Source organism: Hylobates moloch, unplaced genomic scaffold (assembly GCF_009828535.3).
Source record: "Hylobates moloch isolate HMO894 unplaced genomic scaffold, HMol_V3 SCAFFOLD_16, whole genome shotgun sequence".
Taxonomy (NCBI): Eukaryota; Metazoa; Chordata; class Mammalia; order Primates; family Hylobatidae; genus Hylobates; species Hylobates moloch.
The window spans coordinates 60,054,718-60,078,311 of NW_026652291.1; the positions used below are offsets into that span (position 1 = coordinate 60,054,718).

At 49.5% G+C, this 23,594-nt stretch overlaps 2 protein-coding genes across 4 annotated transcripts; one reads left to right on the plus strand and one right to left on the minus strand.

Moving 5' to 3' along the window:
* Nucleotides 1-1,838: 1,838 nt before the first annotated feature.
* PSMB5 (proteasome 20S subunit beta 5) lies at nucleotides 1,839-12,148 on the minus strand. 3 transcript variants are annotated; one of them, XM_032179948.2, is made up of 3 exons: nucleotides 12,018-12,148; nucleotides 10,280-10,586; nucleotides 1,839-2,358 (listed from the first exon to the last, which is right to left on the minus strand). In XM_032179948.2, the coding sequence occupies exons 2-3, from the start codon at nucleotides 10,473-10,475 to the stop codon at nucleotides 2,072-2,074; spliced, it is 483 nt and encodes a 160-aa protein (XP_032035839.1). In that variant the 5' UTR covers nucleotides 10,476-10,586; nucleotides 12,018-12,148; the 3' UTR covers nucleotides 1,839-2,071. The 3 variants fall into 3 exon arrangements, with proteins under 3 accessions (XP_032035839.1, XP_032035838.1, XP_032035840.1); XM_032179947.2 differs by lacking the exon at nucleotides 12,018-12,148 and adding an exon at nucleotides 11,590-11,824; XM_032179949.2 differs by lacking the exons at nucleotides 1,839-2,358; nucleotides 12,018-12,148 and adding exons at nucleotides 3,433-3,827; nucleotides 11,590-11,945 and having other exon boundaries at nucleotides 10,283-10,586.
* Nucleotides 12,149-19,146: 6,998 nt separating this feature from the next.
* Nucleotides 19,147-20,049, plus strand: PSMB11 (proteasome subunit beta 11). Its single transcript, XM_032179950.2, has one exon. It carries the CDS (start codon nucleotides 19,147-19,149, stop codon nucleotides 20,047-20,049), a length of 903 nt encoding a protein of 300 aa, XP_032035841.1.
* Nucleotides 20,050-23,594: the final 3,545 nt, after the last annotated feature.

Sequence of the window (23,594 nt, forward strand, 5' to 3'; positions counted from 1 at the left end):
TCTCTGGGGTCATGTAAGGAAATTCCAATCTTCAATTCTCTATCCTTAAGGCTATTTCCCAGGGAAGAGGTGTTCAAATTGTGTTCCTTGAGGTTCCAAGAAGTGCCAGGGACTATGTATGTGTATGGGGCTAACAAAGGGTGCTGTGGGGAGTGACTGGATGGGGAAGCTCAATGGTTGAGGCTCTGGACCTCTCAGCTCAACTTCAACCTCTGACTTTTTTTCAGGCATTGGGATTTCTCCTAAGAGTGCTTTTTTTTTTTTTTTTTTTTTTTTTTTAAAGATCTGCAAACCAATGTCCTAAGTGGCAGGAAGATGACCTACCTGTGCTTCTCACGCAGCTAACCATTTCCCAACAGTCTACGAGAAGGAAGATGTAGCTTGGGTCCTGCCTATTTTTTATTTTTTTAGATGGAGCTGTGCTTTTGTTGCCCAGGCTGGAGTGCAATGGCACAATCTCAGCTCACTGCAACCTCTGCCTCCGTGTTCAAGGGGTTTTCCTGCCTTAGCCTCACAAGTAGCCGGGATTACAGGTGCCTGCCACCACACCCAGATAATTTTTTGTATTTTTAGTAGAGACAGGTTTCACCATGTTGGCCAGGCTGGTCTCAAACTCCTGGCCTCAAGTGATCTGCCCGCCTCAGTCTCCCAAAGTGCTGGTGCTGGGATTACAAGCCTGAGCCACTGTGCCCGGCCCAGCTCCTGCCTATTTCAACCGTGTAGTCTGAGTCCACACCAGCAGCTCCCTGACTCCAGGGGCTCCTGAGATACTTTCCTGCAAAAAATTTCCTTAGGCACGAGTCATTTGTTTTCCAAACCCTTCTCTGATTTCACTAATTCCCAATTTCCCTGCATTTGACAAATGCAATTAACAAGCCTCGATCAGTTCCTGGCCGACAGCCCTCATCAATCAATACAAAGACTGCACAAGGTTGAGGGCGAAGGGAAGGTAGCTGCAGTACAGGAGAGGTGGGTTTACCCCTTCTTCTTCTGTGAATGACCCCTCCAAACCTCTCAGTCTCAAAACATGACACTGGGCTGTCACCTTCACCAACCACTTTCTGCCTTCTGACTAAACACAAGGTGGTATTGATTGTCCTCCGCTCCCATTTTTTAAAGGTTTCTCCCATCAACCTCCTCTATCTCCTGTCTTCTCTTTAACAGAAGGCCTTGCCATCTGCTGCCATCATAGCTTGGGAACTCCCCCCAGCCCCACTAGTGCTGGGTGTGATAAATCAGCCATCTCTCTGCTCTCAGCAGGGTCTCTTCCCTACCCACACATTCCAGTGACAATTTAGTGCTGCTTCCTGACCAGGAGGCTATAAACTCACCATCACTACCCTCTCCCCTCCACACATATGCACTGGAGGACCAAAAGGACAAGGATCACCAAGCTTGTGGTTACTACTGCTTTCACAGCCACTTCTTTGTCCTCCCCTTCCCAGGGTCCAAGCCTTCCCTTCCCAGTTGGTTTAAGAGTCAAGATTTACCCTCCTCACCCTTCCGCTCTGCATGTAGCCTCAGGCCCCCCTCCCCCACCACAGGGTGACAGCCTTTTCCCCTGGAGCCCTGCCTGGTACAGCCTTGTGCATCTTTCCACCTCATCAACTTTTCATCTCTTTGTAAACCAAATCGAGAAGTGCCTCCCTCCTCCCTGCCTCTCTCTCCTTCTCCGTTATTAGCTTCATGAGTGGGGACGTTAATGTATTCACTAGACAATGTCTTCACACCACTGTTTCCTGTAATTACAGTCACTTCCCTCCCACTGTCCTGGCTTATTTGACTGAAAAGTGCTTGGAGGAGGACAGTGTGGACAAAAGACGCAACACAGGCTGAGGTTGAGTAGTGAGTAGTGTAATGTTAACATCCAAGAAAGTAAAACAAATAGTCACCTCTGCAGCAGCTCATTAATGACTGGTAACACATAGAGGTCAATGTGCCGGAGCTTAAAAAAAAGTATTGATACAATTGAAGGCCCTTCCACTATAAATAGGATGGAGGATGGGTCACTGTATCCGTATTACCAATGACAGTCACCCCAAGAAACACAAGCAGCTGCATCCACCCTCTTTCAGGGCGTAGAGCCACTATACTTCTCATGTAGATCAGCTACATTGTCACTGGAGACTCGGATCCAGCCATCCTCCCGTACGTGATAGAGGTTGACTGCACCTCCTGAGTAGGCATCTCTGTAGGTGGCTTGGTAGATGGCTCGACGGGCCAGGTCATAGGCCTGCTCCACTTCCAGGTCATAGGAATAGCCCCGATCCATGACCCCATACGCATACACAGAGCCAGAACCTACAGAGAAGGTAGCCCCTGAAATCCGGTTCCCTTCACTGTCCACGTAGTAGAGGCCTGGAAAGGGAGATGAGGTTAGCAGGAAAAAAAAAGATCACCCCTTTTGATATCTAATTCATATGCCAAGGCAGTAGTTCTTTTTTTTTGAGATGGAGTTTCGCTCTTGTTGCCCAGGCTAGAGCGCAATGGTGCAATCTTGGCTCACGACAACCTCCGCTTCCTGGGTTAAAGTGATTCTCCTGCCTCAGCTTCCTAGGTAGCTAGGATTACAGGCGCTCGTAACCACGCCCAGCTAATTTTTGTATTTTTAGTAGAGACGGGGTTTCACCATGTTGGTCAGGCTGGTCTTTAACTCCTGACCTCTGGGGATCTGCCCTTCTCGGACTCCCAAAGTGCTGGGATTACAGGCTTGAGCCACCTTGCCCGGTCAGCAGTAGTTCTCTTAAAACCTAGAATAAAATTTAAAAAAATAAAAAAATAGGCCAGGCGCGGTGGCTCATGCCTGTAATCCCAGCACTTTGGGAGGCTGAGGTAGGCAGATCACCTGAGGTCAGGAGTTCGAGACCAGCCTGACCAACATGAAGAAACCCGATCTCTACTAAAAATACAAAATTTGCTGGGCGTGGTGGCACATGCCTATAATCCCAGCTACTCAGGAGGCTGAGGCAGGAGAATCACTTGAACCCGGGAGGCAGAGGTTGCGGTGAGCCAAGATTGCGCCACTGCACTCCAGCCTGGGCAATAAGAGCAAAACTCCGTCTCGAAATAATATAATAAATAGGCTGGGCGCGGTGGCTAACGCCTGTAATCCCAGCACTGTGGGAGGCCGAGGCGGGTGGATCACGAGGTCAGGAGATCAAGACCATCCTGGCTAACATGGTGAAACCCCGTCTCTACTAAAAAACAAAAAATTAGCCGGGCGTGGTTGTGGTCGCCTGTAGTCCCAGCTACTTGGGAGGCTGAGGCAGAATGGCGTAAACCCGGGAGGCGGAGCTTGCGGTGAGCTGAGATTGCGCCACTGCACTCCAGCCTGGGCAACAGAGCGAGACTCCGTCTCAAAAAAAAAAAAAAAAGAAATAATAATAATAATAAAAATAAATAAATAAATAAAACTATATTTATATATATATATGAGAAACCCAGGGAAGCCAACATAAATACAAGATAGGACTTCTATAAAATTATTATTATTATTTTTTAAAAGCTAGCTGAGTGTGGTGGTGCATGTCTGTGGGAGGTTAAAACAGGAGGGTTGTTTGAGCTCAGGACTTGCAGGCTGCAGTGAGCTATAATCACACCACCACACTCCAGCTTGGGCAACAGACTGAGATGCTGTCTTCAGAAAAAAAAAAACAAAACTGAAGGAATAAAATTTAATATTAAGACTCCAGGATTCTACAACATAGCACCTCATCTCACCTTACATTATAGTAACTACCTTGCCATGTTGCCAATCCTCTCAGCAAACCCACAAAGCAAGTATATTCCAAATGACTTAGGTTTCAAGCACAGAACTTCAGACACCGTGAAAGATAACATTTAAAACATAATCCCCGGCCAGGCGCAGTGGCTCAAGCCTGTAATCCCAGCACTTTGGGAGGCCCAGGCAGGTGGGTCACCTGAGGTCAGGAGTTCAAGACAAGCCTGACCAACATGGAGAAACTCTGTCTCTACTAAAAATACAAAATTAGCTGGGTGTGGTGGCACATGCCTGTAATCCCAGCTACTCAGGAGGCTGAGGCAGGAGAATCACTTGAACCTGGGAGGCAGAGGTTACAGTGAGCCGAGATCACACCACTGCACTCCAGACTGGGCAACAAGAGTGAAACTCTGTCTCAAAAAACAAACAAACAAACAAAACATAATCCCCACTCCCCCACCAAAAGACCCCATAATCCCAGTCACTTGAGCCCAGGAGGTTGAGGCTACAGGGAGCTGTGATTATGCCACTGCACTCCAGCCTGTGTGACAGAAAAACAAACTCCATAATCCCAGAACTCAAAGAGTTTAGACTACCTGGAGAACAAGACATACTTTACACAGGAGGATAATAAAGCCTAGAGTTTGTAATCATATTGTAAAGACCTGCACTATCCATATGGTAGCCACTAGCCACATGGGACTAGTTGAGCATTTGAAATGACCTACTACTACCTGCTAACATAATATTTTGGATTAGGTTAAACGAAATATATTGAAATTATTATTTTTTTAATTTTAAAAGTGTAGCTAGTATAAAATGTAAAATTATATATATGGCTCACATTATATTTCTATTGCTGGTATAGACCAGGGTTTGGCCAGGCCAACTGCCTTTATTTTTGTAATTAAAATGTTATTGGAACACAGCCACTGTTTCCATGCTGTCTATGGTAGTTTTGTGCAACACCGGCAGAGTTAAGTATTTGAGACAAAGATTTAGGCCTGCAGGCATAAAATATTTACTACTTGGCCCTTTATGAAAAAACTAGCTGACTTTTGGTACAGATGAAAATGTAGACAAAGTGTTCAATCCCAACTGCCTACTGGATCCCTCCAGCTGAATGTCTCTGTCATCATGTACAGATTCAAACTTCCTAAACTTAGATACCAGTGGTTCTCCATTACCTACCACACTCATCTCTCTTGTGCGCCACCAACCCACGCTTCCTCCTGTCTTCTGAAATTCTGCCAATGGCATCACTACTCTTTTTCCTGTTTCAGTGGTTCTCACTTCTCACCATGCACTAGTCATCTAACAAAGATTTTTTTCAAAAATGCACAGGACTTACCCTAGGTATTTTTATAACTGGTGTGGGGTGGGAAACAGGTATGGTACTTGTTTTTTAAGTCCTCCAGGTGATTTTAATGCAAGCCAGCTTGAGCACCACTGCCCTTATTGGTTTTCAGATTCAGGTGATTCTGATGTCTACCTTTTTTTTTTTTTTTTTTGAGACGGAGTCCCGCTCTCTCGCCCAGGCTGGAGTGCAGTGGCGCGATCTCGGCTCACTGCAAGCTCCGCTTCCCGGGTTCACGCCATTCTCCTGTCTCAGCCTCCCCAGTAGCTGGGACTACAGGCGCCCGCCAGCACGTCCGGCTAATTTTTTTGTATTTTTAGTAGAGACGGGGTTTCACTGTGTTAGCCAGGATGGTCTCAATCTCCTGACCTCGTGATCCGCCCATCTCGGCCTCCCAAAGTGCTGGGATTACAGGCATGAGCCACTGCGCCCGGCCTGATGTCTACCTTACTCCTTTCTCTGGCCCCTTCTCAGCCCCAGTGCCATGCTCTTGCCTAGGTGGGGTCATCATCTGGTTCCAAAGTACCCTTCTGGCTTTATGGCTCACTATTCCCCCTCACCCACTTAGTTCCAATTAAACTGGACTTTCAGTTACTCCTCAAAAGCTCATGCTTCTTTCCTCCCTTTCTTTGTTATGTTCCCTTTCCCTTTTTCACATCCAGGACAACTACTACCAATCCATGAAGTCTTCCCCAATTCCTCCCATCATAAGTAATCTCTTCCTCCTCAAAACTCCTTCCGCATTTGACTGGTTCTTTTTATTGACTGATTGACTGACTCACTTTTGAGACAAAGTGTCGTTCTTGTTTCCCAAGCTGGAGTGCAATGGCACAATCTCAGCTTACTGCAACCTCTGCCTCCCAGGTTCAAGTGATTCTCCTGCCTCAGCCTCCTGAGTAGCTGGGACTACAGGCATGCACCTCCAGGGTTCAAGAGATTCTCCTGCCTCATCTCCCTGAGTAGCTGGGATTACAGGCATGCACCACCACAGCCGGCTAATTTTGTATTTTTTTTTTTTTTTTGAGATGGAGTCTTGCTCTGTCGCCCAGCTGGAGTGCAGTGGCACAATCTCGGCTCACTGCAAGCTCCACCTCCTGGGTTCATGCCATTCTCCTGCCTCAGCCTCCCAAGTAGGTGGGACTATAGGCACCCACCACCATGCCCAGCTAATTTTTTGTATTTTTAGTACAGATGGGGTTTCACCATGTTAGCCAGGATGGTCTCGATCTCCTGACCTCGTGATCCGCCCACCTCGGCCTCCCAGTAATTTTGTATTTTTAGTAGGGACGAGGTTCCACCATGTTGGTCAGGCTGGTCTCGAACTCCTGACCTCAGGTGATCCACCCGTCTCGGCCTCCCAAAGTGCTGAGATTACAGGCGTGAGCCACTGGGCCCAGCCAACTGGTTCTTTTAAAAATGGTATTTATCAGGCCGGGTGCGGTGGCTCACGCCTGCAATCCCAGCACTTTGGGAGGCCGAGGCGGGAGGATCATGAGGTCAGGAGATTGAGACCATCCTGGCTAAAACGGTGAAACTCCGTCTCTACTAAAAATACAAAAACTAGGCCGGGCGCGGTGGCTCACGCTTGTAATCCCAGCACTTTGGGAGGCTGAGGCAGGCGGATCACGAGGTCAGGAGATCGAGACCACGGTGAAACCCCGTCTCTACTAAAAATACAAAAAAATTAGTTGGGCGTAGTGGCGGGTGCCTGTAGTCCCAGCTACTCGGAGAGGCCGAGGCAGGAGAATGGTGTGAACCCAGGAGGCGGAGCTTGCAGTGAGCCGAGATTGCGCCACTGCACTCCAGCCTGGGAGACAGAGCGAGACTCCGTCTCAAAAAAAAAAAAAAAAAATACAAAAACTTAGCCGGGTGTGGTGGTAGGCGCCTGTAGTCCCAGCTACTCAGGAGGCTGAGGCAGGAGAATGGCGTGAACCTGGCAGGCAGAGCTTGCAGTGAGCAGAGATGGTGCCACTGCACTCCAGCCTGGGCGACAGAGTGAGACTCTGTCCCAATTAAAAAAAAAAAAAAAAAAGGTATTTATCTTATTCAGCCTTGGGTTAAGTACAGTCGTCCTTTGGTATATGAAGGGGATTCGTCCCAAGACCCCTGCATATACCAAAATCTATGCACACTCAAGTCCCAAAGTTGGCCCTGCAGAACCTGCATATAGGAAAAGTTGGCCTGATGCGGTGGCTCACACCTGTAATCCCAGCACTTTGGGAGGCTGAGGCAGGTGGATCACCTGAGGTTAGGAGTTTAAGACCCACCTGGCCAACATGGTGAAACCCTGTCTCTACTAAAAATACAAAAGTTAGCTGGCAGGGTGGCGGGTGCCTGTAATCCCACTACTCAGAAGGCTGAGGCAGGAGAATCACTTGAACCCAGGAGGCGGAGGGTGCACTGAACCGAGATCACGCCATTGCACTCCAGCATGGGTGACAAGAGCAAAACTCCATCTCAAAAATAAATAAATAAATAAAATTGCCCTCTATATATTTGGGTTTCAAATTCTGGGAATGCGTATTTTCAATCAGAAATAGGTTGAAAAATATCTGTGTATGCCGGGCATGGTGGCTCACGCTTGTAATCCCAGCATTTTGGGAGGCCGAGGCGGGCAGATCACGAGGTCAGGAGATTGAGACCACGGTGAAACCCCGTCTCTACTAAAAAAACAAAAAATTAGCCAGGCGTGGTGGCGGGCGCCTGTAGTCCCAGCTACTCGGAGAGGCTGAGGCGGGAGAATGGCATGAACCCAGGAGGCGGAGCTTGCAGTGAGCCGAGACTGCACCACTGCACTCCAGCCTGGGCGACAGAGCAAGACTCCGTCTCAAAAAAAAAAAAAAAAGAAAAATATCTGTGTATAAGTGGACCTGAGTGGTTCAAACCCATGTTGCTCAAGGGCCAACTGTAATATGAGGCAAGGGGCTGACTCACAATGAATGGGACAGGGTCGTCAGAAGGCCTCTTGAAGAAGGTACTATTTAAATGATGCTCAATCTCCCTGGATTTTCCTTGTTACCCGGTCCCTGTACTCTTTTACATTGTTTCCATCACCTAGAACAAATCCACCAGCTAAAGTTTCAAAGCAACATTTTCAAAATGCTTCCCTGGATCACGTAAAATGTATGGAACTGTCTTTTCCCACCTTTCAGCGAAAAGCATCTCAATTTCCAAAGTAACAAACTGAGCTCCTCTCTCACATCTGGTTTTTAATTTCCTTTCATCCTCCATTGGGTAGTAAGCAGATACTCCTTACAGCCTTTTCTATTCTCGTTTGAAAGCAAGTGAAAAAGTGGTAGGTATCCTATAAATGTTCTATAAGATAACTAGGTATTTAGTAAGCAGGTAAATGAATGAAGCAAAATCAAAAGGAGGAAAGAATAATTATTTTTAAGCATATGGAAGGGAAAATTAGAAGGTGACTAGCTATACTCCAACTTTACTAAAGGGGCAATTCAAAACTGGCTGATGAGGAAATGACATCAAATACAAAGTTGAACTGTCTGGCAAGTTTCTTAAATGCTGGAAAGGAAAAACAGGCTAAGGAACTTATTTTCAGAGATGATAGAACAGAACCTAGCATGACTGTAAGGGTGATTATAACCAGTAAAGAAATAAAATAAATGAGCCCAGGACTGGGCGCAATGGCTCACTCCTGTAATCTCAACACTTCGGCAGGCTGAGGTGGGCAGATCACCTGAGGTCAGTAGTTCAAAACCAGCCTGGCCAACATGGTGAAACCCTGTCTCTACTAAAAATACAAAAATTAGACGGGCATGGTGGTGCATGCCTGTAGTCTCAGCTACATGGAAGGTTGAAGCAGGACAATCACTTGAACCTGGGAGGTGGAGATTGCAGTGAGCTGAGATTCCGCCGCTGCACTCCAGCCAGGGCGACACAGCGAGACTCCATCCCCACCCCCCCAAAAAAGAGAGGAGCCCAAAAGGCCCCTTCTAGGCCAAAGACTCTCTAAAGAAAAAAAGAGAAGAGGCCAGGTGCAGCGGCTCACGCCTTTAATCCTAGCGCTTTGGGAGGCTGAGGCGGGCGAATCACCTGAGGTCAGGATTTCGAGACCAGCCTGGCCAACATAGTGAAACCCCATCTCTAGTACAAATACAAAATTAGCTGGGCATGCTGGTGGGCGCTTGTAATCCCAGGTACTTGGGAGACTGCGGCAGGAGAATCACTTGAACCCAGGAGGCAGAGGTTGCAGTGAGCTGAGACAATGCCATTACACTCCAGATTGGGCGATGGGAGCGAAACTTTGCATCTCAAAAAAAAAAAAAAGAAAAGAAAAGAACAGAAGAGAAATGACGAACTTTTGAGGGACAACCATATATTAGAGTCCAATACAGTAGCCACAAGCCACACATGGCCAATGAACACCTGAAATAGCACCACTGCCACATGTGGGATTCAATGAATTCTTTTTTTTGTTTTTTTTTTTTTGAGACGGAGTCTCGCTCTGTCGCCCAGGCTGGAGTGCAGTGGCGCGATCTCGGCTCACTGCAAACTCCACCTCCTGGGTTCACACCATTCTCCTGCCTCAGCCTCCTGAGTAGCTGGGACCACAGGCGCCCGCCACCACGCCCGGCTAATTTTTTGTATTTTTAGTACAGACGAGGTTTCACCGTGTTAGCCAGGATAGTCTCGATCTCCTGACCTCGTGATCTGCCCGTTTCAGCCTCCCAAAGTGCTGGGATTACAGGAGTGAGCCACCGGCCCGGCCTTCAACGAATTCTTAAATTCTTTTTTTTTTTTTTTTGAGACAGAGTCTCTATCGCCCAGGCTGGAGTGCAGTGGTGGGATCTCCGCTCACTGCAACATCCACCTCCTGGGTTCAAGCAATTCTCGTGCCTCAGCCTCCTGAGTAGCTGGTATTACAGGCGCCCGCCACCACACCGGGCTAATTTTTGTATTTTTAGTAGAGACGGGGTTTCACCATGTTGGCCAGGCTGGTCTTGAATTCCTGAACCTGGAGGCGGAGGCTGCAGTGAGCTGAGATCATGCCACTGCACTCCAGCCTGAGCGACAGAATGAGACACAGTCTAAAAAAAACAGAAAAAAAAAAAAAGAGAAGGAAGGGCTAAGGACCTAATTACACTTCAGCATTGACACCAAGCCCTTTAATTCATCTGTCCATCCAACCCCTCCTCACTGTAGTGTCAGCCCAAGGATCATGTGGTTGCAGCTTAACTCACCAGGGCCTCTCTTATCCCAGCCACAGATCATGGTGCCCATGGACAGCCCCATGCCTTTGTACTGATACACCATGTTGGCAAGCAGTTTGGAGGCAGCTGCTACAGAGATGCGTTCCTTATTTCGAAGTTCATAGATTCGACATTGCCGAGCCAACAGCCGTTCCCAGAAGCTGCAATCCGCTGCGCCCCCAGCCATGGTGCCTAGCAGGTATGGGTTGATCTCTATCACCTTCTTCACCGTCTGGGAGGCAATGTAAGCACCCGCTGTAGCCCTGGAGTCAGCTGCAACTATGACTCCATGGCGGAACTGTGAAGATCAGAGGAAAACACAAAACAGGCCACATAAGACCACAAAAACACTCCTACATACTTCTTTTTGCATCAATCCAAACCGAGCACATCTCTTTCTCCGTCCTTTTATACTTCACAGTATACTTCTATACTTCCCCATATATTAATGTCACCCGAGCTTCACATCAATCCCTTGACATGGATATAACCCATATTAAATTCATTTTATAGGATGGGCATGGTGGCTCACTCCTGTAATCCCAGCATTTTGGGAGACCAAGGCGGGAGGACCGCTTGAGGCCAGGTGCTGGCCAGCCTGGACAACACAGGGAGATCCATCTCTACAAAAAGTAAAAAACTTAGCCTGTCGTGGTGGTGTGTGCCTATCGTCTCAGCTACTCTGGAGGCTGAGGCGCTGGAGCCACTGCACTCCAGCCTGAGCGACAGGGAAAAGCCCTGTCTCAAAAAAAAAAAAAAAAAATCATTTTATAGATGAGGAAACAGGTTCAATGAGATCGAATGACTTCTCAATCTAGAGCTAGTTATTGCAGAGCTGGGCAAGGAACCCCAAATGTCTGATTCTTAGAACAATGCTTACCCTCACCACGCTTCCCCTTCATGCCAGTTTCAGTTACCCTTGCCTTGAGGGGCCGCCCAGTTTCCAAAACTTTGGTAAACGGTTACAATAGCCTTCCCTCGGCCAAGATTCATTGTTGTTGAGGCCTTTCCCAGCTAGAAGATCCTGAACAGCGGCAACCTGCGGTCGCCTAGGAATCAACCCAAGAGGCCTCAGCTTCCTCCCTCGACTTACCCCCGGCCCCACCGCCACCCTTTCCAACCAGAGCAAAGACAGGGGCCTCCTGGGCCAATGAGACAGCAAAACTGCTGCGATCCGAACAAGAGGACCGAGCCTCCGCCTGGGTTGGTGGCCAAGGCCACCGCAAACTCCGGTCAGGCTGGGAGGCCAGGCAAGTCGCGGGCGTTCAGTACTCAGCCTGGCAAGGGGGCTGGCTCCACACCTTGAAGGCCAGGGTGGTTGTTCCATGAAGCATTTCGATTCCTGGCTCTTCTGGGACACCCCAGCCGGGCGCGGCCAGGCTCAGACCATCACTGAGACTCCCTGGACCTAAATCCAGCAGATCTGCACGACCCCCGAGTCCGAAAAACCCGCGCTGGTTCACCGGTAGCGGTCTCTCCAACACGCTGGCAAGCGCCATGTCTAGTGTGGGCAGAAAGAACTAATTCTGAGAACGCCTAGCAAAGATAGGCCGGGCAACGCCTCGTCGTCACAGCTTCACTTCCTATTAAATCTATTCCGGAAAGGAGCCATTTTGACTGCTGGCAACCACGCCTCCAAAAAGAAGAGCCAGATGCGAAAGACCATTTTCACTGAAGGGGGTCGGGGAAATAGATGGCTTCACTAACCTTAGATTCTAAAAGGACGTACCTGCCATCTTGGCTTTGATCATGCAAGTAGTCCTGGATCAGAGTAACCTCAAATTCACAGGAAGTGACTGAAAACGTCCATGTTGCGTGAGGAAAGTGAGGTCGGCCATCTTTGAGAAGGGCGTGACTGGTTGAAAATCGGTTCTGAACCCTTAGCGGTGAGTCCTCCCACTCCAGCCTGGTGTCCAAGCAACAGGTTACATCGCTGCTGCTTCAGCACCTTGTTAACGCGCCTAAGGTTGCCATCTTGTTTAAGGGCACCTTCTAAAATTGGGCAAAATAATGATCCATTCTGAGGCCATTTCCCTATATTAGTTAAACCACAGTAATTAATGGAAAAAAACGCAACAAAATAAAAGTGCTATACCTCTTGTTGTCAGTCGCCATACAGCAACCCTTCTTTAACAGTAACCGGTTATTAATATCCAATATTCGTTCTCTTGACTCCTACTGTCTGCTGGAAATTCGAATAAGTAATGAATTGCCTAAAAGGCAGATGGAAGAAGAAAAAGCAAAGGGTCCAGTTAATCCGCAAACTAGATTCTCAGTTCAGACCTGAATAAGGGTCAGTAGTAATTTACCATCTCAGAGATGGGAGGACGGTTGAGACTGCATAAATATGTACCAAGAGATTCTCTAACTTCAGCTTGCTAAGATGATGCCCTTTATTCAGGAACGTACTATATTTCGTTGCCTCCTCCTCCCTCCACCCACCTTCATTTTTCAAATCTTTTGGGAACTATAACAAACCAGGAAGTGTGCATATGTATGAAATGTTGCCTCCTGCTTTATGGTTCTATGAAGTCAGTGTCTGGCCTTCCTTGTTGGATTCTAGCAGCAACATCTATCAACATCGAAATTCCACTTTCCTCTGATGCCCAGTTCAGCCCCATCTTTCCCCTAGCAGACTCTGCATATGCTGTATTGTTTTTGTTTGTTTGTTTGTTTGCTTTTTGAGACGGAGTCTTGCTCTGTCCCCCAGGCTGGAACACAGTAGCACGATCTCTGCTCACTGCAACCTCTGCTTCCCAGGTTCAACCGATTGTCCTGCCTCAGCCTCCCGAGTAGCTGGGATTACAGGCGCCTACCACCACTACAGGCTAATTTTTTTTTTTTTTTTTTTTAGACGGAGTCTTGCTCTGTCGCCCAGGCTGGAGTGCAGTGGGCCATCTCGGCTCACTGCAAGCTCCACCTCCCGGGTTCACGCCGTTCTCCTGCCTCAGCCTCCGGAGTAGCTGGGACTACAGGCGCCCACCACCATGCCCAGCTAATTTTTTTTTTTATTTTTTTTTATTTTTAGTAGAGACGGGGTTTCACCGTGTTAGCCAGGATGGTCTCGATCTCCTGACCTTGTGATCCGCCCACCTCGGCCTCCCAAAGTGCTGGGATTACAGGCGTGAGCCACCGCGCCCGGCCTCATGCCTGGCTAATTTTTGTATTTTTAGTAGAGATGGGGTTTCACCATGTTGGCCATGCTGGTCTCAAACTCTTGACATCAGGTGATCTGCTCGCCTCGGCCTCCCAAAGTGCTGGGATTACAGATGTGAGCCACTGCGCCTGGCCTATGCTGTATTTTTAATGCTGAAATTGGCAACCCTTTCCAAGCCCAATCATCAGAATGGAATTAAACAGGAGATCTTTGTGTTTCACACTTGGATGGCGTGGAAAATGCAGAGTGCCTCTGTTTACTGAGCATATATTATTTTGCAGTCACCCCTGCAGTGCAACTAGTCCTTCTGCCTTCTTCCGGTGCTTTTTCACTCTGCCACTGATAGCATGTGTACCTCTCTTAAGGCCCTTTTACATTTTACCTGGTTAGAAATTACATTTATCTCCTACCGGATTGTGAGCTTTTAAATACAAGTATTTACTATTCATTTCTGTACCCACTGTATGCTTAATACATATTTGCCAAATGAGCACCTGAAAGAATGACAGCAATGATCTTCTAGTCACAAAGGCTTGAAGTCCTTGCTCATCTTTTACAACTTTTTTCTTTCCTTCACATCCAGTTAGTTGCATGGTCCTGTTGATTATTTCCACTTCAGTGTTTCTCACATTCTTTTTCATTACAAGTGATACCACCTTTGGCTTCTTATGTCCTCATTCTGGAATTGCTGAAATATTCTCCTGATTTTTTTTTTTTTTTTTGAGATGGAGTCTCGCTCTGTCACCCAGGCTGGAGTGCAGTGGCGCAATGTTGGCTCACTGCAACCTCTACCTCCTGGATTCAAGTGATTCTCCTGCCGTAGCCTCCCAAGTAGCTGGAACTACAGACGTGTGCCACCACGCCTGGATAATTTTTTTTTTTTGAGACAGAGTCTCGCTCTGTCACCAAGGCTGGAGTGCAGTGGCACGATCTCGGCTCACTGCAAGCTCTGCCTCCCGGTTCACGCCATTCTCCTGCCTCAGCCTCCCGAGTATCTGGGACTACAGGCGCCCACCACTACGCCCGGCTAATTTTTTTTTTTTTTATTTTTAGTAGAGACGGGGTTTCACCGTGTTAGCCAGGATGAATCACCTGGATAATTTTTTTTTTTTTGTATTTTAAGTAGAGATGGGATTTTGCCATATTGGCCAGGCTGGTCTTGAACTCCCGACCTCAGATGATCTGCCTGCCTCAGTCTTCCAAAATGCTGGGATTACAGGTGTGAGCCACCGTGCCTGGCCTTCTCCTAACTGATTTATGGGTCTAAATTGTCACTCTCTAATTCATTCTGCACAGCATCAGATTTGTTTTCCTAAAACACCATTTTTTTTTTTTTTTTAAATAGAGTCTTGCTATTGTCGCCCAGTGGCGCAATCTCGGCTCACTGCAACCTCTGCCTTCCAGGTTCAAGCGATTCTCCTGCCTCAGCCTCCCGAGTAGCTGGGATTACAGGCGCGTGCCACCATGCCCAGTTAATTTTTTTTTTTTTTTTGTATTTTTAATGCCCAGTTAATTTTTTTTTTTTTTTGTATTTTTAGTAGAGACAGGATTTTGCCATGTTGGGCGGGCTGGTCTTAAACTCCTGACCTCAGGTGATCCGCCCGCCATGGCCTCCCAAAGTGCTGGGATTACAGGCGTGAGCTGCCGCACCCGTCCTAAAACACCATCTTGATCTTAACACTCACCTGCTTAAAAATGTTCTGTGGGCCAGGCGCGGTGGCTCATGCCTGCAATCCCAGCACTTTGGGAGGCCAAGTTGGGCAGATCACGAGGTCAGGAGATCGAGATTATCCTGACTAACACGGTGAAACCCTGTCTCTACTAAAAATACAAAAAATTAGCCAGGCGTAGTGGCACGCGCCTATAGTCCTAGCTACTCTGGAGGCTGAGGCAGGAGAATCGCTTGAACCCAGGAGGCGGAGATTACAGTGAGCAGAGATCATGCCACTGCACTCCAGTCTGGGCGACAGAGTGAGACTCTGTCTCAAAAAAAAAAAGTTCTGTGAATTCAAGCTCTTCAGCATAGCATTCAAGGCCTTCCATAATCCGTTCCCAACTTACTTCACATGCGTTCTCTGCTCCAGGGTCCCTATTCCTGGGGACCTCATTAAGGAGAAGTAAAAATGATAAGTGCTGTGGTTCAGAGGTGGGCGAGGGAGTCAATATAGATTGGAAAGAGGCTGTGGGTCCAGGATGGCTTTGTCAAGGTCTGGATTCATTTTTCTAAATCTGACTTGGTCCACTCACAGCCTCTCCTTTCTCAACCCATACCTGGGAAGGAATTTCACAATAGGTGGTACTTAAGCCAGACTGTGGAATAGGATTCAAACAGGTGAAAGGAAGGTGGGAGATGTGTTAGGAATAGAGAGAAAAGAGCGTGTGATAGATTTAGATTGGACCATAGTGGGTCTTACATGCCAGCTTGGGATAGAATAGGTAGTTTTGATTTTATCTTATAACCCTCCAAGTTTTCCTAGCAGAGAAAACACAGGATTTGAGTGATACTTTAGGAAAACATGTCCATGTAGAGGGTAAGATTACAATGGGAGACTGGTGAGTGCTTAATTAGGAGGTCATTCAACTGTCCAGACCTGACTTGACAATGGCTTGACCTAGGAAGGTGGCAATCCATCTATAAAGAGTCTAAGACTTAGCCTTTAGAAAGAAGATACACTCTAGGCTAGGCGCAGTGGCTGACGCCTGTAATCCTAATACTTTGGGAGGCCAAGGTGGGTGGATCACCTCAGGTCAGGAGTTCAAGACCAGCCTGGCCAACATGGCGAAACCCTGTCTCTACTAAAAGTACAAAAATTACCTGGGTGTGGTGGGGGTGCCTGTAATCCCAGCTACTTGGGAGGCTGGGCAGGAGGATCGCTTGAGCCCGGGAGGCAGAGGTTGCAGTGAGCCAAGATCACACCATTGCACTCCGGTCTGGGTGACAGGAGCGAAACTCTGTCTCAAAAAGAAAGAAAGAAAGAAGATATATTCTTACCTTTCAGCAAGATTTCCTGGTGGTCCTACACCAATGAGAAGAAAAGGACTGGTTGGACCTCAGCATGCTCTTTGGGTTTCTCCAACTCTCCCATGACCATGTTTACACTTTTCCTTAGTACCGAGACCCCAGAAAGCTATGATGCCACAGCCCCACCATCATGATGTCTGGAGGGTCCAGACTCTTTCCTTTGTGTGCGGGTTTGTTTCTTCAAATAAATCCATTTCCATAGCACCACCTTGAGCTGCAATGTTTAGTAAAATATATGTACGGCATGTATTGCTGGAGTAGTTGTAGCTTGTCACTCTGCCCCAATTAACTGGCTTTTTTTTTTTTTTTTTTTTTTTTTTCTGAGACAGGGTCTTACTTTGTTGCCCAGGCTAGAGTGCATGGAGTGCAGTGGCACGATCTTAGCTCACTGCAGCCTCACTCAGTGAGTGCTCAAGTGATCCTCCCACTTCAGCCTTCCAAGTAGCTGGGACTACAGGTACACACCACCACACCAGGCTAATTTTTTGTATTTTTTGTAGAGGTGAGGTTTCGCCATGTTGCCCAGGCTGATCTCGAATTCCTGGGCTCAAGTGATTCACCCGCCTTAGCCTCCCAACGTGCTGAGATTACAGGCGTGAGCCAACACACCTGGCCTTGACTTCGACTTTCTGAAGGGTCAGCTGTCAGAGTCCACCAACCCCACCCCTCTAACACCCCTGGTTGGTCTAAGACTTACAGACTCAACATTATGGTGTTAAGATCAGTTGTTTCTCCTGCCCCGGAATTACAAGCCACTCTGTTGCCATTGTGAACTATTAGGCAGAAGGAGGAGCAGGAGCTAGAAGGCCACCAGATCCTTTGGACTTCAACACAAGTCAAAGACATACTGCCAGAGAACTGTCAGGAATGCCATCTCTGTATACAGATAGAAGGACATATTTATCTCTAAAGCAAGGAAGAAAGAGACCTTCAGGTTCTAGTTTCCTTCATTCCTCAGCAGTCTGCCTTTGTGGAAGATATTTCAGCCTCTTTCTCCTCTGCGCTGTTACAAAGTTCTCTTGCTCTTTTTCTCTTGTCTTTGCTTTAGTCCACTTTTAATTAATTAATTAATTAATTAATTAATTAATTAATTTTTGAGATGGAGTTTCGCACTTGTTGCCCAGGCTGGAGTGCAATGGTGGCTCACTGCAGCCTCTACCTCCTGCATTCAAGCGATTTTCCTGCCTCAGCCTCCCAAGTAGCTGGGATTACAGACATCCACCACCACACCCGGCTGATGTTTTCTGTATTTTCAGTAGAGACAGGCGTTTCACCATGGTGGCCAGGCTGTTCTCGAACTCCTGACCTCAGGTGATCCGCCCTCCTCTGCTTCCCAAAGTGCTGGGATTACAGGCATGAGCCACCATGCACGACCTTTTTTATTTATATATTTTTTAAAATTTTCCTTTCTTTATTTTTTATTGAGACAAGGTGTCACCGTGTTGCCCAGGCAGGAGTGCAGTGGCACAATCACAGCTCACTGCAGCCTTGACCTCTTGGGCTCAGGTGATCCTCTCACCTCAGCTTCCTGAGTAGCTGGGACTACAGGCATGTGCCACCATGCTTGGCTAATTTTTTTTTTTTTTTTTTTTTGAGATGGAGTCTCGCTCTGTCACCCAGGCTGGAGTGCAGTGGCGCCATCTCGGCTCACTGCAACCTCCGCGTTCTGGGTTCAAGCGATTCTCCTGCCTCAGCCTCCCGAGCAGCTGGGACTACAAGCACACATCACCACACCCAGCTAATTTTTGTTTATTTGTATTTTTAGTAGAGATGGGGGTTTCACCATATTGGCCAGGCTGGTCTCGAACTCCTGACCTCATGATCCACCCACCTTGGCCTCCCAAAGTGCTGGGAGGCGTGGGCCTCTGCCCGTCCCAGGCTAATTTTTATATATTTTGTAGAGATGGGGGTCTTGATATGTTACCCAGGGTGGTCTCGAACTCTTGGGCTTAAGCCATCCACCTGCCTTGGTCTCTGAAAGTGCTGAGATTACTGGTGTGATCCACCGCGCCCAGCCTCAGTCCATTTTTCTTTCCCCATCTTTCCCTTGAGTTTGAAGTATGAGCTGAGTTCCTTGCTCCCATATCTCTGAAGGGAGTCCCCAGCACCAAGGTCTCCTGCCTCAGTGGGGTTACAGCGCTCTATTCTGACCACATCAGTCCACCGAATTGTCTTTACCTTGTCCTAGGCTGGGAGCCCTCTCAGGCCAGGGACAGGGCCTTATTTGTCTCTACATGCGCAGTGCCCCGCATGGGAGAAACAAAGAGCCCAGCCCTGCTCCGTCCATTTGTGCCCACTTTTCTTTGCATTACCCCAGCCCCCTACCCAACTCCAGATAGTTGGAGGATGACAGACAGGAGACTCTTTGGGTGACTCTCAGATGCGTCATGGGCAGCAGAAGGTGGAGGTCTGACTGTGAAGGCAGCGTCTTCCTGGTGCTGGAGACTCTACAGCCCTCATCCTGTCTCCTTTCAGCTGTCCTCTGAGATGAAGGGGGCTGCTCCATCAGCCAATCCCAGAGTCTGAATTGGGGGTTGAGGAGAAATGAAGCGTCAGCTCACACGCCTTCCTGGCCAGTTCTGGCTGTGGCCCAGCTTCTCTATAGCGTCCCTCCTACCCCACCAGACCCCAGCCACAAATTCCTGGCTTGCTTCTTCCAAACTTCATTAAGCCCCAGGGATGGCTCTGCAGGATGTGTGCAAGTGGCAGTCCCCTGACACTCAGGGACCATCACCTCACCTGCCTCGGGCTGGCGGCTGGGCTGTGCCCCGGGGCTGTGACCCTCAAACCTTCCTGCAGATCCATGGCCCCAGACTGGCCCATGGCACTACCACCCTGGCCTTCCGCTTCCGTCATGGAGTCATTGCTGCAGCTGACACCCGTTCCTCCTGTGGCAGCTATGTGGCGTGTCCAGCCTCATGCAAGGTCATCCCTGTGCACCAGCACCTCCTGGGTACCACCTCTGGCACCTCCGCCGACTGTGCTACCTGGTATCGGGTATTACAGCGGGAGCTGCGGCTTCGGGAACTGAGGGAGGGTCAGCTGCCCAGTGTGGCCAGTGCTGCCAAGCTCTTGTCAGCCATGATGTCTCGATACCGGGGACTGGATCTCTGTGTGGCCACTGCCCTGTGCGGCTGGGACTGCTCTGGCCCTGAGCTCTTCTATGTCTATAGCGACGGCACCCGCCTGCAGGGGGACATCTTCTCTGTGGGCTCTGGATCTCCCTATGCCTACGGTGTGCTAGACCGTGGCTATCGCTACGACATGAGCACCCAGGAAGCCTACGCCCTGGCTCGCTGCGCCGTGGCCCACGCCACCCACCGTGATGCCTATTCAGGGGGCTCTGTAGACCTTTTCCACGTGCGGGAGAGTGGATGGGAGCAGGTGTCACGCAGTGATGCCTGTGTGCTGTACATGGAGTTACAGAAGCTCCTGGAGCCAGAGCCAGAGGAGGATGCCAGCCATGCCCATCCTGAGCCTGCCACTGCCCACAGAGCTGCAGAAGATAGAGAGCTCTCTGTGGGGCCAGGGGAGATGACACCAAGAGACTCCGGGATGCCAGCAGGGACTGAGACAGTGTGAGAAGCAGGACTTGGTTGGGGGTGGTGTAGGCCTGGGGGGCGGGTAGGAGGATGGGCAGCAGGGGGAGGGTCTCCCTGGCAGCAGCCTCACAGCGTCTGACTCTAGCCTGTATGGGTTGCTGGCTTCATTTATTGCAAGTCTCCGTCCTTTCATGACTCCCAGGGCTATTATGGCTCTGCCCAACAAGTTCCTATTGACTCCCAATGGATTGGTCCAGCCTCCTTCTTGGCACCAAGTCTGTCTTTCAGTCAACACTTGCAGTGTGCCTACTGCATGCCAGACGCATGCTAGGTGCTAGACCCTCTTTTCTTGCCATCTTCTCTGCTTTTTTCCATCATTTCATCCCCAGTTTCTCTTAGTTTCGTTCCTCTATGTGTCTCAGCTTCAGCGTCTTTGTCTCTTTCTCCTGATCACTTTTGTCAGCGTGGTAAGATGGGGCACTCAGGAAGGCAGCAGCCTCTCTCAGAACAAGGTGTAGTGATAGACACTCTTTGGATGGTGATGGGCTTGTCTTATCTGCTCTCTTTGTCTGACTTGACTGTAATGACTAGAATGATTATTCCTTTACTGAATGCAGTTCTCATGACAACCCTTTGAGGTAAAAATGAGTCTCACTTTACACAAGAGGAATCAGGTTCAAAGGGTTATGTGACTTGCCAGGGTCACACAGTAAGTGGCAGGGATGAGACTTAGATCCAGGCCTTCTCCTCCAGGGTCCATGCTCTTTCAGCACAGCTCTCCCTCCCAGGCCCTCTGCCCTGCTTTTCCTCTCTTCCCTGCAGGCTTCCGGAGAGGGATGCGGAGGGAGAAAGTAGCTAGGCCAAGCCCTTGCCTGGTGGCCAGGGTTGAATGAACCCTGAGGGCCTGGAGGTTGTGAGCTCAGAGCAGCTGCCCCCTGCACAGGCTCATATGGCTTTATCTTCCAGGCCTGGAGCCATCCCCCACAGCCCACCCTTGCTCTCCAGCTTTCTGGGCCTAGTGGTGCTGCTGCCAGACTTCCCCTCCTCCTTTCTTCCCTTTGCCTTCTTTCCAGCCCCTCCTTCCTGATGCTCCCTCTGGAGAATGAAGACAAGAGGGAGGTGGCTGTGCCAGTGGGAACTGTCTGGCTAGCACATCCTCTCCTGCCCCTCCTGTCCCCGCTCCCACTCCCCCAGAAGCCCAGACTTGAAGATCCAGACTAACACCTCCAGGAGGGCCACTGCCCTGCTGTCCCCCGGCCAAATGAGACAGAAAGCAGTGTTAACCTACAAGACAGGGCCTGAAGGAAGGGTGCTGAAGTTGCTTTCCTCACATCCAATCCTAAAGCTTCCAGTCCCAAGAATAACAGCCGCCTGCCTTCCCTCCTGGACACCCCTCATCCCTGGCTCCAGTCTAGGCCTGAGCCTTAATCTTACACCCCAGATTAAGCATTCCTCCAGGCAGGAGCTGGGCAGACAGACCTCCAGACTCTGGTGCAGAGCAGGTGACTGGGGATGGGGGAGGAAAGGTCAGGGGGCTCCAGAAAGGAAAACCCCAGAAAGGACACAGTGGGGAGGAATTGTGGTGGACACCACAGAAAGGTGTCCAGTATGGGGGGACTGGCCTTCAAGCCAGGCTCAAGGAATCTGGCCAGTGGCCTCTGCAGTCATCCTTCTTTACCCCTTGCTCACTCCCCAGCCTCAGGGGAGGAGATGTGGGACTCTGGGACTGCTAACTGGGAGGCAGGGATCCCAGAGGCCTAGTCCTGGAGGAAGCACGTGAGGAGGGGCAGCTTTTGCAGGGCGTTCAGGTGTTTGACTCAGCATAAGAGGGTGCATATTCATGTCCACAGGTATATGTAGTTCTGTGTCCAGGTGTAGGTGAGTGATACAGGATGGGTTTCACACATGAATGTGGCAGGCGATGCCTGTGCAGTTCCTGTGTGCAGAGACAAGAAACAGACTGAAAGAGAAAGAGCAACACCTGAATAAGGAGATCAGCTTCTCAGTGGGAAGACTGCCAGGCCTTGTCACTTCTTTTGGGGAGTGCTCCAGAGTAAAGAGGAGGTGGGGGACAGGCTCATGCCAGCAGTTCTCTACTTCCTCATCCTCCCAGCCCTATCCTGAGCCTCTCAGGAAGTGAGAAAAGACAAGCAGGGAGGGGTGGCATGGGGCCTGGGATTGCCACCTGAGTGCAGCCAAAGGTGGGCTGTGAACTGCATGCAGCTGTCTCCTCCTGAGATGCTTGGAGCCTCACCCCCATTCCCAAACTGGAGCAGGAGAATTGAACTCAGACCAAGAGGGCAGAACTGGGGGTGAGGGGACCCTCCTGTCTTTTCCTTCCGTAGTCCCATCTTCACTCGCTTTGACAGGTCCTGTCCCTCCTGAGGATGAGGTAGTTGAGGCTAGAGATGAGCCCATGGGTCTTGCTGACAAGTCTGGTTCTCTCTGCCCTATTATTTTCCTCTATGTTTTTGATGAGTTTGGGGGAGGACCTTAGGAGAGTCTTAGGGATGGCTGGGCAGACAAAGGCCAACATCCCATTCCAATGCACCCCACACTGTCTAAGAGCAGCCCATGAGTCATTTCCCCCATTTCTCTACTAATTCCTGAAGGCTCGATACAGACATCATGGTGAGACCAAAGGGGCAGAGATCTTGCCCTTCCTGCCCCGAACCAGAAGACCTTGTCCCTCTGATGCGCTGCTTGGGATGCCTACCTCCTTACAGTCTCTGGAGAGGTCGGGGGGATAGCCCGCTCCTGCACAAGCCGTTGGACTGTCAGAGGTCCAGGCTTCCAGCCTTCAGCAGAGTAAATGACCTGAACTCCAGCACCGGAGGGAGGGGCCTTGTTCTCCCACCTCCTGCTTATCCTTATCAAGCAGGTGGGGAAGGTGTGAGGGAAGGTATGTTCACATTGAAGCAGCTTTCCCCAGCTGCCAGTACCCCACACGAAGGGGGAGTCACAAGGACCTATCCTGCCTCGCCTACCTGTGTGCGCCTCTGGATCCCTGGAGTTGAGAGGCCTGGGCTCTCATGCTGGTTCCTGGGTGGACCCCTTTTCTGGACATTGGGAGATAATTGCAGTTCTGGCTCAGCTCCCACCTAGTTGACTGCTTCTGTCTGTCAACAGCCTGCCTCCCTGGTCCTCTCCCTCCTCCTTTGTGTTCTGCAAAGACTAAGACCATGGCCTAGGGGAGACTTAAAAGTGGGAGCAGCGGGCCCAGATTCAATGTGACTGTCTCACTCTGTTCCACCCTTTCCCCACTTGGCACTACGAGCCCCAGGAAAGGCTGGTTTGCCCCCGCTGCTGCCTGCCACCCCCATTATTTTCCTAGTCCAGAATCCCCCTTCCTTTCTTAGTCTTTTATCCCTCCTGCCCTCTTCTCAGCAGCTCTCACACTTCACCCTCTACTTCTCCTGCCCACCTTGCCCTCTGACCAATCCCCATATCTTTTTTTTTTTTTTTTTTTTGAGACAGAGTCTCGCTCTATCGCCCAGGCTGGAGTGCAGTGGCGCGATCTTGGCTCACCGCAACCTCCGCCTCCCAGATTCAAGTGATTCTCCTGCCTCGGCCTCCTGAGTAGCT

Bases quoted from the DNA above. Each gene is read 5' to 3' on its own strand.
- PSMB5 (XM_032179947.2), bottom strand. From the start codon at position 11,787: ATGGCGCTTGCCAGCGTGTTGGAGAGACCGCTACCGGTGAACCAGCGC. The intron at 10,587-11,589 runs GTGTGGAGCCAG...TGATCTTCACAG, and splicing joins CAACCACCCTGGCCTTCAAG to TTCCGCCATGGAGTCATAGT. The intron at 2,359-10,279 runs GTGAGTTAAGCT...CTCCCTTTCCAG, and splicing joins CTGGGATAAGAGAGGCCCTG to GCCTCTACTACGTGGACAGT.
- PSMB11 (XM_032179950.2), top strand. From the start codon at position 19,147: ATGGCTCTGCAGGATGTGTGCAAGTGGCAGTCCCCTGACACTCAGGGA.